The sequence below is a fragment of the Pseudophryne corroboree genome, chromosome 5 (genome assembly GCF_028390025.1).
Source record: "Pseudophryne corroboree isolate aPseCor3 chromosome 5, aPseCor3.hap2, whole genome shotgun sequence".
NCBI lineage: Eukaryota > Metazoa > Chordata > Amphibia > Anura > Myobatrachidae > Pseudophryne > Pseudophryne corroboree.
Genome location: NC_086448.1, coordinates 582,242,642 through 582,256,958, shown reverse-complemented (window position 1 = coordinate 582,256,958; position 14,317 = coordinate 582,242,642). Strand labels below are relative to the sequence as shown.

At 46.9% G+C, this 14,317-nt stretch overlaps 1 protein-coding gene across 1 annotated transcript in view; it reads left to right on the top strand.

The window, feature by feature from the left end:
* Positions 1 to 14,001, top strand: part of CNDP2 (carnosine dipeptidase 2) — a 36,639-nt gene extending 22,638 nt beyond the window's left edge. Inside the window, exon 11 of the mRNA XM_063923368.1 lies at positions 13,801 to 14,001. Within this exon, the coding sequence (XP_063779438.1) occupies positions 13,801 to 13,867 (67 nt within the window). The 3' untranslated portion in view covers positions 13,868 to 14,001. The remainder of the gene's footprint in view (positions 1 to 13,800) is intronic.
* The last annotated feature ends 316 nt before the right edge of the window (positions 14,002 to 14,317 follow it).

Sequence of the window (14,317 nt, the reverse complement as noted above, 5' to 3'; positions counted from 1 at the left end):
TCTATCTACCTTTTTGAGTGCGAATAGTTAGATAAGTGCCTATTGCATATGAATCTATGTACATTTACTGTTTCTTTCGCATTGCGTCTGAATAAGTTAGATCTGTTTTAAACTTGATCAGTAATATGTTCTCCTACATACTTAAAAATTAGTTTGTAGTTGTTGATGTGCTCATATTGCTAATGTATAACGTGACTGACTGCTAGTGTGATTGCTGACTTTACTATATTGTCAGTTGTTGGGTTTTTTTTTTTCTGATCCTCAATGCTGGTGCATGGGTAGGGTCAGATTGTATGTCACTTTAGAAGGTTTAAAGTGATTACAGTCACAAATTGTGTAGTACACTGTGAAAGTGCTAATTATCATGTCTAAGAGCGGCAAAGGTGTTTGTCTTGCAAAACTGTATTATCCTCTCGGGATCTGGTACAGGATGGTTTGTGTGCAAATTGTTTTAGTTTTCAGCAAAATACAAGGCAGATCCCTGCAGAACGTCAGGTACAGATGGATCCACCTTGGGATATATTTGCACAGACCTTGTCCAGTATAGCTGAACGGATAATTCCTACAGCTTCTGTACCAGAATGGGTTACACTATTAACTCTTACATGCAGCTCCCTACCTACAGTATATCGTTTCTGCCAGCAGCTTCTCAAATGAAACAAGCTGATAAACCAATGGTAAGTAAATCTTCACCTTCACAGGCTACACATGAGATTTCATCTTCCGATGAATCCTTAATTAATTCTGCTTCGGCATACGAAGAGGATGAAGAAGGTCTCCGCTCAGTGGATATAGCTGAGTTAATTAGAGCAATGAAAGCCATTCTATCCTTAGAGGATTCAGCAGAGCCTGTGTTAAACCTGTGTTTAAATGGTTAAGAGTGAGTTTCCTGGGTCAGATCAGCTGACGGAAATCATGGAAGAGGTTTGGGCTACGCCCAATAAGAAATTTAGAATTACAAAAAAATGGGATTCCAATTATCCTCTTCCAGCTGGGGATTGTTTAAAAAGAGAGGTGGCTCCTAAAGTAGATGTGCATGTGATTCGATTAGTGCGAAAATCTATATTGCCTTTGCCGTCAACATCATTGAATGATGTCACGGATAGGAGGGTGGGTGGGTTTCTAAAAAAAACATATTTTTCCTGTCTGGGGCAGTCATAAGGCCAGCCATGGCTTCAGCTTGGATGGCAAAGGCAGTGGCTGCCTGGGCTGATGCATTGGAGGGGGATTTTTCAATAGCATATAGGCCCTCATTCCGAGTTGATCGCTCGCTGCTGTTTTTAGCAGAATTGCGATCAGGCTAAAAACCGGCAGTTCTGCGCATGCGTATGGGCCGCAGGGCGCACGCGCTAAGTACTTTCACACAAAACTATGCAATTTTACACCGGGCCGAGCGACTCTTTTCAGTCGCTCTGCTGATCGGTGAGTGATTGACAGGAAGTGGGTGTTTCTGGGTGGTAACTGAGCGTTTTCCAGGAGTGTGCTAAAAAACGCAGGCGTGCCAGACGAAAACGCAGGAGTGGCTTGGGAAAAGGGGGAGTGGCTGGCTGAACGCAGGGCGTGTTTGTGACGTCAAACCAGGAACCAAACAGTCTGCAGTGATCACAATGTAGGAGTAGGTCTAGAGCTACTCAAACGGCAGGGAAATATTTAATAGCAGAACTGCTAACCTTTCGTTAGCAATTCTGCTAAGCTAAGATACACTCCCAGAGGGCAGCGGCCTAGCGTGTGCACTGGTGCTAAAAGCAACTAGCGAGCGATCAACTCGGAATGAGGGCCATAGAGAGTAAAATTTCCATATAGCTCATATAAAACAGGCTGCAATGTTCTTGGAAGAAGCAGCTTTGGATATGGGTACTATTGCCTCCAGGGCATCGGCTTCAACAATAGCTGCTCGCAGAGCAGTTTGGTTACGTACGTGGAAAGCTGATTCAGAATCCTAGAAGGTTTTGGAATCTTTGCCTTTTTCTGGAAATATTCTCTTTGGTAAAGAATTGACAGATATTCTGGAGTCGGAAGCAGACTCCAAAAAGGTCAAGTTTTTCCTTCCACATAAAACTACAAACCTAAAGTTCTGGTTTTCTGGCCCTTTCGGTCTCAAGGAAAAGTTATGGGAAAAAGTGATCGCAAACCCCAATACAACAAGTCTGGTAAGACTAGAAAGCATTGGGCTAACAGAGGGCCGGCTTCAAAATCAGAAGATAAGCCATCAGCCTGATGGTGCGGGCCTCCACCTGGGGGACCCCAGGTTAGGGAGCCGACTTCTTCAGTTTGCACAGATCTGGCAGCAATCTACAACTGATGCCTGAGCGCAGGAAGCGGTATCTCTAGGTTATGCTTTTCCCTTCAAGAAGCATCCTGCTCAAAGGTTTTTCTGTACCAGCCCGTCTCGGGTAGAGACGAAGGCCAGGGCTTTGCAAGAAACCGTTCTGAAATTGGTTCAGTCAGGAGTAATTATTCCAGTTCCCCCTGCACAACGAGGACAGGGTTTTTACTCCAACCTATTTCTGGTTCAGAAGCCAAATGGGTCATTTCGGCCCATTCTCAATCTCAAAATGCAGAACAAATACATTTGGGTAACTGTTTCACATGGAGACGTTACATTCTATAATCTTGGCCATGGAGCCAGGAGATTATATGGTATCCCTGGATATACATGTTCCTATAGCACTGTCCGATCAGTGTTATTTCAGGTTCGCTATCCTCCAACAGCATTTTCACTTACAGGCTCTACCCTTTGGGTTGGCCACAGCCCCCAGAGTATTTACCAAGATTATGATGTTTATGGCAGCTTATCTCCGCCAGCAGGAGATAAAAATTTTCCCATACCGCGACGATCTTTTAATCCTGGCACAGTCACAGGAATTGCTCCTATGTCATCTTCAACAGACAATAACATGTCTGCAGAGACATGGGTGGCTCATAAATTGGGCAAAATCGACGCTAGTTCCGTCACAACGGATGACTCACTTAAGGGCTGTACTGGATTCAGGTCTGCAGAAAGTAATTTTACCTCGGAACAAGATAGTCAAGGATTCAGGACTTGCTACACAGTCAAACAGTATCCATTCATGCAGCAATGCGAGTGATGGGTTTGATGGTGTCAACATTCGACATGGTGGAGTATGCACAATTTCACTCAAGACTTCTGCAGCATCTGATTCTTGCCAAATGGAATGGATTACATCAGACGATAAAGAAACAGACTATGGTACTTTCGGTAAAAGTAAGAAGGTCATTAGCCTGGTGGCTACAGACATCCCATCGAGACAAGGGGAGACCCTTTTGGATATCAGATTGGGAGATTCTGACAACAGAAGCCAGTCTTCAGGGCTGGGGAGCAGTGTCTGGAAGATTGTGGTTCCAGGGGCAATGGACCAAAGAAGAAAGTTGCCTGCCAATAAATGTGTTGGAACTTCGGGCCATATACATGGCACGGATTCAGGCAGAGGACATTCTTCAAGGAAAACTAGTCCAGATCGGCTCGGACAATGCGACGGTAGTAGCGTACCTCAACCATCAGGGAGGAACTCGCAGCCAAAAAGCAATGCAGGAGATAAGTCACATACTGAAGTGGGCAGAACTTCATCATCCAGCCTTGTCCGCAGTGTTCGTTCCGGGGAGTCCTAAACTGGAAAGCGGACTTTCTCAGTCGACACACCATTCAAGCAAGCGAATGGGCTCTACACCCGGAGGTCTTCCAGACTCTAGTAGACAAATGGGGGTTGCCAAAGATAGATCTCATGGCATCCCGTCTGAACAACAAAGTACCCGCATACGGGTCAAGAACAAAGGATCCCAGAGCAATCTTTGTGGACGCCTTGTCGGTGAGATGGGACTTTCATCTGGCTTAGGGTGATCGGAGGAAACACATATTACCCAGGGTGGTGAGAAAAATTAAGCAAGCATGATACTAATAGCTCCGGCTTGGCCCAGAAGGTATTGGTATACGGATCTGCAGAGAATGTAGATGGATGCTCCATTTCTGCTCCCTCAACGTCCAGACCTACTGACGCAGGGTCCTTGTTATCACAGACATCCAGATCGACTGTCTTTGACGGCGTGGCTCTTGAAACCTCTATCCTGAAGTCAAGAGGATTCTCACAACAGGTAATTCAAACAATGCTCAGAGCAAGGAAACTTCCTCAGCTCGTATTTATCACCAAATATGGCAGTCCTATATTCATTGGTGCAGTGAGGGAAAGGTGGACCCTAAATCTTTCAGAGTTTCCAGGGTCTTAGCATTCCTTCAGGCAGGAATGGTTAAAGGTTTGACGGTGGCTTCCTTGAGAGTGCAAGTATCTGCATTGACTGTATGGTTCCAATTTACAGGATGTGCGTACTTTTTTCCAGGGAATGCTGTGCATTCAACCTCTGTTTGTTCCGCCTACAGTGCCGTGGGACTTATGTTTAGTCCTGAAAGTCCTTCAAGTTGCCCCATTTGAACCACTTAATAAAGTGGATCTTAAATGGTTGACAGCTAAAGTGCTCTTTCTACTGACCTATGGCATCAGCTAGAAAAGTATCAGATTTAGGGGCGCTGTCATGTCATTCCCCATTTCTGATTTTTTTTTTTTTTTTTTATGCAGATAGAGCAGTTCTCAGAACTAGATCTGGGTATCTTCCCAAGGTGGTATCTAAATTCCACCTTTAATGAAGAAATTGTAGTCACAGCTTTTCAGGTACCGGGACTTTCTGCAAGAGATGCATCGCTGGACATAGTCCGGGCATTAAGGATCTACGTGGATCGTACCAGTGCCATCAGAAAGACTGATTCTCTCTTCATTCTCTACGGATTTCACAAGAGGATGGCCTGCTAGTAAACAGACGCTGGCAAGATGGCTTCGAATTACTATTTCAGAAACATATTCTCAAGCTGATCTCCCTGTGTCGGCTAATGTCTCTGCTCACTCTACTCATAAGGTAGGTTCTTCATGGGCAGCACAGCGTGGTGCCTCAGCAGAACAGATATGTAAGGCAGCCACATGGTCTTCCATTAACACATTCATTAGACATTATGCCTTGGATACTTTTGCCTCTCATGACGTTGAATTCGGGGGCGAAGGGTTCTCCTGTCCAATCAGGAGCGTCCCCACCACTCAATTGCTTTGGGAAATCCATTGTTATCCTGTGGATAACCTGTGGACCCTGCCGGCGAAATATACGTTATGGTAAGAACTTACCGTTGATAACTGTATTTCTCCTAAGTCCACAGGATCCACAGGGATCCCACCCTGACTCGCCTGATTTGAGGATCCTTCTACTTACTAACTTCTTCCTCCTTGTACGGAAGCGTGTGCATGTGTGTTCTTCTCGCCTGATTAGGGCTCTACATGATGCTCCTGCCTTGTGCTTTGGAATACAACTGATTTTCCTGAGTCACTGGGTGGTGTTATATGGACATGCCCGTTACATCCTGGGAGGCCAGAAAGCTTTGATCGATTGGTGCCAAACCGCTGTCGCTCCATCATACCCCATTGTTATCCTGTGGGCTTAGGAGAAATACCGTTATCAACGGTAAGTTCTTACCATACTGTATATTTCTGGCTTTACAAATGGCTGTATGCTCTGCCATTTTCCTGCGTAATGCATATGTTACTCAGGAGGAAAGTGATCTGATGAGTGATTTAAGCTGTTCAAATGTTGCATGCGAGACTGCTTCATTGGTTAAAAAAAATTATGTAATTGGTGTTCTGGGAAGTGTCTATCAGAAAGTCTACTCTTAAGCAGAGCGTAAATCTGCCCATCTGTCCAATGAGCCCCATGAATTTGACCAGCTAAACTATCAAGAAGTTTGACTCATTTCATTTTCAAACTTTTTTTTCATAAAACAAACCAATTTACAGCTTCTCTCCAACTGAGCCATTCTCTGCAGACACTCTATGCCTACTTCTGAATGTAAAGAACAAACTAAATGTAAAGTCTCTCTGGTGCTTCAGCCTAATGCTGGTTATCCCAAGATCAATATAAACATTGATGTTGGTATCCCATCTGATTTCAGGTTAATCAGTGCTAGACCTTATAAGCTTAAGCTGGTGGGAACATAGAGGGCATAATCGCAGTATGGACAGTGGTGGATCATGGTGAATGCCCCTTTATAATACACCCCCATTTCCTGGTGGAGTAGTGCTACACGCGCCGCACACCACTGAGGCCGTGACAGCAGTTACATAGCTGTTGGCTGCAAGTGTTGCTGAGGTTCCCGGCGGCACATGCAGCCAAGACATCCATCACTGTTGCTGTGGCCTCCAGTGTCTGTGACACCCTCTACACTAGTCCGTCTGGAAAGGGGGGTGTCTTATAGAGAACAGTCGCCCTGATTGCCAACCCCTGAACCCACCACTGAATGGGGTCTACCCACATAAATCCAGCCTACCAGTTGGCACCAGGGCTCGTTTTTTCTAGTGAGTTTTAGCAATAAAATATATTGTAAGACATATTATCATTGATGAACTGCAAGTCCTAATATGGCCTCGGTGCTGGACATGGCTCCTAGGTCAAGCTGGTACTTTTATAACTAAAACAGGGCCAGCTTGGATCTGTGGCTTCTGCAGCGGGGTACACTGTATTCCACAGGGAATAACATCGGTGTGTAGAGTAGGATCTTGATCCGAGGCACCAACAGGCTAAAAGCTTTGACTGTTCCCAAGATGCTCAGCGCCGCCTCTATAACCCCGCCTCGATGCACAGGAGCTCCGTTTGTAAGTTGGTGCAGACAGCTAACAGGCAGGGGCCCTCATTCCGAGTTGTTCGCTCGCTGCTAATTTTAGCAGAATTGCTAATAGGCTAAAATCCAGCAGTTCTGCGCATGCGTATACATCTCAGGGCGCACGCGCTAAGCAAATTTACACAAAACTATGCTATTTTACTCACAGGCGAACAAAGCTTTTCAATCGCTCTGCTGATTGACAGAAAGTGGGAGTTTCTGGGCGGAAACTGGCCGTTTTCAGGGAGTGTGCTAAAAAATGCAGGCGTGCCAGGTAAAAACGCAGGAGTGTCTGGAGAAACGGAGGAGTGGCTGTTCGGACGCTGGGCGTGTTTGTGACGTCAAACCAGGAGCTAAACGGACTGAGGTGATCGCAATCTAGGAGTAGGTCTGGAGCTACTCAGAAACTGCAAGGAAATTTCTTTCGTTAGCAATTCTGCTATGCTAAAATACACTCCTAGAGGGCGGTGGCTTTGTGTTTGCATTTCTGCTAAAAGTAGATAGCGAGCGAACAACTCGGAATGAGGGCCAGGGTTGCTCCAGCAGCCCCAAGAAGAGCTATTTTAAAGAAGATAGAAGACTTCAAGGGCTGCAGCAGAGGCACTCTAGTGCTAGAGATCAGTCTGATATCTCCTGCTGCAGCTCCATCACCACCTCCAGTGGCGCTGTATACTCACGTCCCTGGTTGCCGGGCACTTACAGCGGAGGCTCCGGTTCTTCACCCAGGGCACACACACACTGACCAAAGTTCTCCGGGTTCGTACGGCCGCACTCGGGGAAGGGGGTAAGATGGTCCCCCAGACAGGACCCGCTGGAAAACTCCATCCGCCGCAGACATTAGGAGGCGGGCCACGCGTGCTGTCATGTACAGGGACCACACTAGACCACCAGGGCAAGGGCACAGGTCGGATTAGGCTGTAATCCATTTTATGGCCCGCAGCACCTGGTGGTGAAGTCCAGCAAGGGGATAAGTCTCTGGCCTCTAGCCCCTCCCCCAGCCCGAGCGCCATTTAGCGTAAATGTTCCCGCCCTGGAGCTGCATCTCTCTGTCTCCCTCACTCCCTGTCAGCGTTTGGGTGCCATTACACACAGCTGCGCTGATTCTGGGACTACTGGGTGATGCTTCCTCTGAAAAGGCCGCCTGCATCATCAGCGCTGTGCATTTACAGGACACTTAAGTATTCTACATGTCGTTTAGACAGTGTTGGTTAAGAACAAGTGCATACTTCAGGGTTATTTAGTACAAGTACCCTGTGATATTCATCCAGTTTTTACTGTGCATTGATATATCTATCTATATACATAGCTTTACTTCGTATTGCTAGTCCAGTGCAGTTTTATTGTTTGTCATAATTCCTGCATTGTACATGTGACTGTGTGTGTGTGCATATAGCTGCTGGGTGATCTCTACTCCCTGTATCTCACTCCTACTGCTATCCCTAAATTCTGTAACCTGAGGGGGCTCAGTGCGTCAGGGTTATTATATAATATAGGTATTTCACAGGATATACGTATTTTTGTATTTTTCTCTGTTTTTCAGTCACATTTTACCTCAGAAATCCCCTGTTTGTGCTGTCACACTGCACAGGGGGGTTTGTGTTAGGTAATATATTTGCTGATATTGTACTGTCGCCCGTGGTTTACGCTTTCATATGTCCACTACAGGGGGCGATGGGTCTGGGGCTGATTCCGCCGTGTGTGGTTATGATGTCCTGGACGCATTGAAGGATAACATGGCTATGGAGAGTTTAGGTGTTGGGGGTTCTGTACCACCCCAGTCAGTTTGTATCAACGGGGGCACATCAGGGCCCGCCTTGGGCTGCCTTTTCTAATTTACGGACTACACTGGTAACTAGGCTTGCGCCCCCTATGGGACCTCCTGTGCCTTATCAGAATTCTATAGTCCCTGCGGTCAATCTGCCTTGGACAGATGCTCTGTCCACTCAGTTACAGCAAATGAATAACTCTTTTGGTAAAAGTGTTCCTGACCCTTGCCCGCATAAGACTAAACCTAAGACGTTCTCTAAGCGGGCTGTTCCTTCCCCTCAGTCCACGCATGTTCCGGATACCTTTTCTGATGAAGATGGCGTGTATACTGACCCCACAGACTCTGATCATGACGTTTCTGATGGGGGATCTGTTTCACAGGTGGATGTTCCTGATTTATTAGAAGCTATCAGGCTCATTCTCCAGATTGATGATGATCCTGAGCCTGCTACTACATCTAAGAAACCAGACTGGTTCAAACATCAGAAGGTTACTAAATTAGTTTTACCTCATTCTGACCACTTGGTTGACATACATCAGGAATCCTGGGAAAACCCAGGAAAGAAATTCACCTTGCACAAGAAGATGCTAGCCCGCTATCCCCTCGCGGCAGAATTGAGTAAAAATTGTGAAACGCCACCGCCGGTGGATTCGCAAATCACTCGGCTGGTGGTATCATCTGCTCTGCCTGTCACTACCGTTTCTTCCCTCAAGGAACCAACGGATAAGCGGGTGGAGGGCTGCTTAAAAGCAATCTATACCCTTGCAGGGGCTGCGCATAGGCCCACCATTGTGGCTACTTGGGTCGCAGAAGCTATTGAGGCTTGGGCTCAAGAAATAGAGGCGGCGTTTCCATCCAATTTTTCTGAACATGCCAGACAATGGGTCTCTTATATTGTCACGGCATCTCAGTACATTAAAGAATCCGCTTCAGATGCAGGTATGCTGGCGGCCAAGGCTGCTACGACATCCATTTTGGCCCGTCGTATTCTCTGGTTACGGTTCTGGTCGGTAGACTTGGACTCTAAGAAAACCCTGGAGGTGCTCCCGTTTAAAGGAAACGTCCTCTTTGTTGAGGATCTCAACAAGATTGTCGCTGACTTGGTGTCTGCTAAGACTGCATGTCTACCTAGTAGTACTCCTTCGGCCCGAAGGCTAAGAGTACTTCCTTTCATTCCTTTCGCCCTCCGGGTAAAGCAAAGGGTCAGGCATATCTGAAACTGTCTCGCACTTCCAAAACCACCAAGCCCAAGCCTAAACATGCATGGGCTGCCCGTCAGCCGGCTTCCAAATCTGACAAGCCTGCGGCATGACCGGACGGGCCTCCCCCTGTGGGGGATCCCAGGGTGGGGGTCCGACTTCTACAGTTAACCCAGGTATGGTTGCAGACCACTTCAGACGCTTGGGTATGGTAAGCCGTCACTCACGGATACGCTATATCTTTCAAGACACGTCCCCCTCCTCGCTGTTGCCTGACTGACATCCCTTCTGATCAGGTGAAGGCAACATCTCCGTTTAATGGTACAATCCCTCCTGGGCACAGGAGTGGTACTGCCTCTGGCTCAGAGGGTCAAGGGTTACTATTCAACGCTGTTCCTAGTTCCCAAACTGAATGAATGGTTCCTCCCGGCCCATTCTCAACCTCAAATCTTTGAACAAGTTTGTGAGGATCTCCAAATTTCGTATGGAGACCCTTCGCTTTAATGTCCGGTCTTTGGAACCAGGGGACTATATGGTATCCCTGGATATACAGGATGCTTACCTGCATATCCCTATTGCCATGTCACATCAGCAATACCTGCGGTTTGCTATTGGAAATCATTACCAATTCCGGGCCTTACCGTTTGGTCAGACCACGGCTCCGTGAATTTTCACCAAGGTCATGGCAAGTTATGACGGCTTCACTCCGTCATTGGGGCATCCGGATCCTGCCTTATCTGGACGATCTGCTGATCCTGGCCAATTTCCCAGAAGTTCTCCTCCGTCATTTGGATCTGACGGTCCAGTTCCTGCAAGCCCACGGGTGGCTCATCAACTGGAAGAAATCATCCCTGGTCCCTGCTCAGAGCATGGTGCACCTGGGAGCATTGTTGGACACGCACAACCAGGGGTTGTTTGTCACAGGAGAAAGTCCTGAAGCTTCAGGACAAGATATGTTGCTTCCTTTCTCGACCGCGAGTGTCGATACACTAGGTCAGTGGTGGCCAACGCGTGGCTCTTGAGCCACATGCGGCTTTCTTTATTCAAATGTGGCTCCCAACACTCAGTCACATGACCACAAGAGATCTGTAAACCGCTGCACTCCAGCCAGACATGCAGCAGCATTACATAGACTGAGAACTGAGGAAGCCAAAGACACAGGCGGGTGCTGGCTGGAGTGACACAGGCTGGTGCTGGCTGGAGTCACACATGGGGGAATTGAAGTGTATTATGTGAATCTGGCTTTTCAATATATTTTATGCGGATCTGGCTTTTTCAATTTGATGTAGAAGTGGCTTTTTCATTCTATTTTATGTTGAATCTGGCTTTTTTATGTATTTTATACCAGGGGTGTGGCCTAGCAGGCACAAGGTCACACCCCATTTTTGCAAGTGCACATTCGGCTCAAAGTCTGCTCTTGGATGTACCTAACAAGATTTCTTGGCTCTTTGTCTCTGACTGACTGGTTGGCCACCCCTGCACTAGGTGATGCAAATCCTAGGCCTCATGGTGTCTGCTCAATTTCATTCCCGCTCTCTGCAGAAACTGATTCTTGCAAAGTGGGACGTCCTGCCTCACCAGATCAGGTCTTAAATGATCTCCTTGTCTCCGGAGGTCCGTCTGTCACTGACGTGGTGGCTGCAGGACCAACGATTGAGCAAGGATCTTCCTTTCTGGATCTCCAGCTGGGTTCTTCTAACGACGGATGATAGTCTGAGGGTTTGGGGCGTGGTGTTGGAGCAACACCCTCTTCAGGGTTGGTGGACTAGGGAGGAGTCTCTCCTCCCGATAAACATTCTAGAATTGCAGGCAGTGTTAAATGCTCTGAAACTGGCCTGGCATCTGATACTGAACAGGCCTGTTCAAGTATAGTCAAACAATGCCACCGCGGTGGCGTACATAAATCATCAAGGCGGCACTCGAAGCCGCATGGCAATGATGGAAGTGTCAAAGATTCTTCAATGGGCGGAACGCCATTTGCCAGCCATATCGGCAGTGTTCATTCCGGGGGTCCTCAACTGGGAAGCGGACTTCCTCAGTCGCCAGGACGTACACATCGGAGAGTGGAGCCTTCATCCAGAAGTATTTCAACTCCTAGTGGACAGGTGGGGTCTACCAGATGTAGACCTGATGGCGTCTCGACACAATCACAAGGTTTTGGTCTACGGAGCAAGAACAAGGGAACTTCGAGCTGTGTTCGTGGACGCACTGGCAATTCCATGGAACTTTCGGCTGCCATACGTGTTCCCTTCGGTGTCACTCCTGCCCAGAGTAATAAGGAAGATCAAGCAAGAAGGAGGAATCCTACTTCTGATCGCTCCCACGTGGCCCAGACGGCATTGGTGCTCAGACCTGCTGGGTCTCTCGATGGAGCATCCTCTTCTACCTCCGCAACGTCCAGACCTCCTCGTTCAGGATCCTTGTTTATACCAGGATTTGACCCGACTGACTTTGACGGCGTAGCTCTTGAAGCTTCCGTACTGAGGGCCAAAGGTTTTTCTGAGGCGGTCATTCAAACTATGTTGAAGGCCCGTAAACTGGCCTCTACTCTGATTTACCGTAGGGTCTGGAATTCTTACTTTGCTTGGTGCGCATCTAACAATCATGACGTTTACAGGTTTAGTACGGCCAAACTTTTGGCCTTCCTACAACACGGCCTGGACTTGTGCCTTCGGCTGGCCTCCCTCAAGGTTCATATTTCTGCCTTGTCGGTATGGTTTTAGAGAAAAATTGCGAGACTACCTGATGTTCATACATTCACTAAGGGTGTTTTACGGATTCAACCTCCCTATGTCCCACCTGTGGCTTGTTGGGATTTGTCGGGGTTCTGGAGGCTTTGCAAGAGTCTCTGTTTGAACCTCTTGAATCCGCAGACCTTAAGTGGCTTTCCCTCAAGGTCTTGTTTCTGCTCGCTATTGCCTTTGCTAGACAGGTTTCAGATATGGGTGCCTTGTCTTGTAGGTCCCCCTATTATCTGATTTTTTTCACCTGGACCGGGCGGTTCTTCAAACGTGCCCTGGTTATCTACCTAAGGTGGTGTCGTCTTTCCACCTTAACCGAGAGATTGTGGTTTCCGGCCTTTGTCTCCGGATTTATTTTCCAAAGAGCGGCCTTTGAATGTGGTACGGGCTCTCCGTGTCTGTGAAGAGGACAGCCTCCGTTAGGAAGTCTGATTCTCTCTTTGTACTGTTTGTTTTTTCACAAACGTGGCTGGCCTGCTAACAAGCAGACCTTGGACAGATGGATTAGAATGGTGATTGCACATGCTTATGTACAGGCTAACCTTCCAGCTCCTCCTGCTACCATCAAAGTCCAGTCTACTCGGTCTGTTGGACCCTCTTGGGCGGCCTGCCGTGGTGCGACCCTTGAATAATTGTGCAAGGCGGCTACGTGGTCCTCAGTGAACACGTTCTATGCCTTCGATGCTTCCGCCTCCCAGGATGCTTCCTTTGGATGCCGGGTTCTTGTACCCGCTATAGTGCGTCCCCTCCCATGAGGAACTGCTTTAGGACATCACCGATGTTATTCCCTGTGGAATACAGTGTACCCCGCTACAGAAAAGGAGATTTATGGTAAGAACTTACCTATGATAAATCTTTCTGCGAGGTACACTGGATTCCACAGGTCGCCCACCCTGTCGCACTTAGCTTCTTTGGGTTTGTATGGCTTTAGCCGCTGATACCATATTCTCACGACAGAAGAAGGTATCTGTGGCCACTAACTGTCGTCTCTTTTACCTGCTACTGCATTGGACTGGTTAACAAAACTGAGCTCCTGTGCACGGAGGCGAAGTTATAGAGGAAGCGGCGCTGAGCATCTTGGGAACAGTCAAAGCTTTTAGCCTGTTGGTGCTTCGGATCAAGATCCTACTCTACACCCCGATGTTATTCCCTGTGGAATCCAGTGTACCTTGCAGAAAGAGATTTAACAAAGGTAAGTTCTTACCATAAATCTCCTTTTTTGTTTTTAGTACATAGATGTAGGCATGTAAGAGACATAGATAATGTAACATCATTTATGCTTCTTTGACAACAGTCTTACTTTTATGTACGTGGTAGGGAAACCTAAAATGGTTTCTTGGAATAACAAGTGTACAATGTGAAAATGTATATTCTTTTATTTTCTAGGTATAACTACATTCAGGGCACCAAACTGCTGGGAGCGTACCTGTACGAGGTGTCTGAACTGGATTAATGCCCCATTTGTCATCTCCTTAAAAAGAAAAAAGTCAATACTAATGTAACCGCACAATTCAAATTAGTGACTAACATTTTGTATATACCTGCACTTATGTTTTTTCTATTTCAAGTAAAGACAGCAGTGGTAAATTGCCTTTTTTTTTTTTTTTTTTTTTTTTTTTTTCTTCCCCAGAATTCGTGTGTGTGTGTGTGTAATAAAAAAAAAAAAAAAAAATGTATGTATATAAAATATAATATTCCAGAAGAGTCCAGCAGTCTGCCCCAGTGTCCTGTCCACAGTTAGCCTCGTTGCCACAGTCCACAAAGTACAAACCAGAAGGGGGGGTCTTTCAAATCGCTGTTAGTATGTATTTAATTTAAAAAAATGCATGTCAACATTTCAGTGTTAACACTGTAAGGGCTATGCTAGGAGAAGGAGGACCACCCATGAATTCCTAAGATCGCT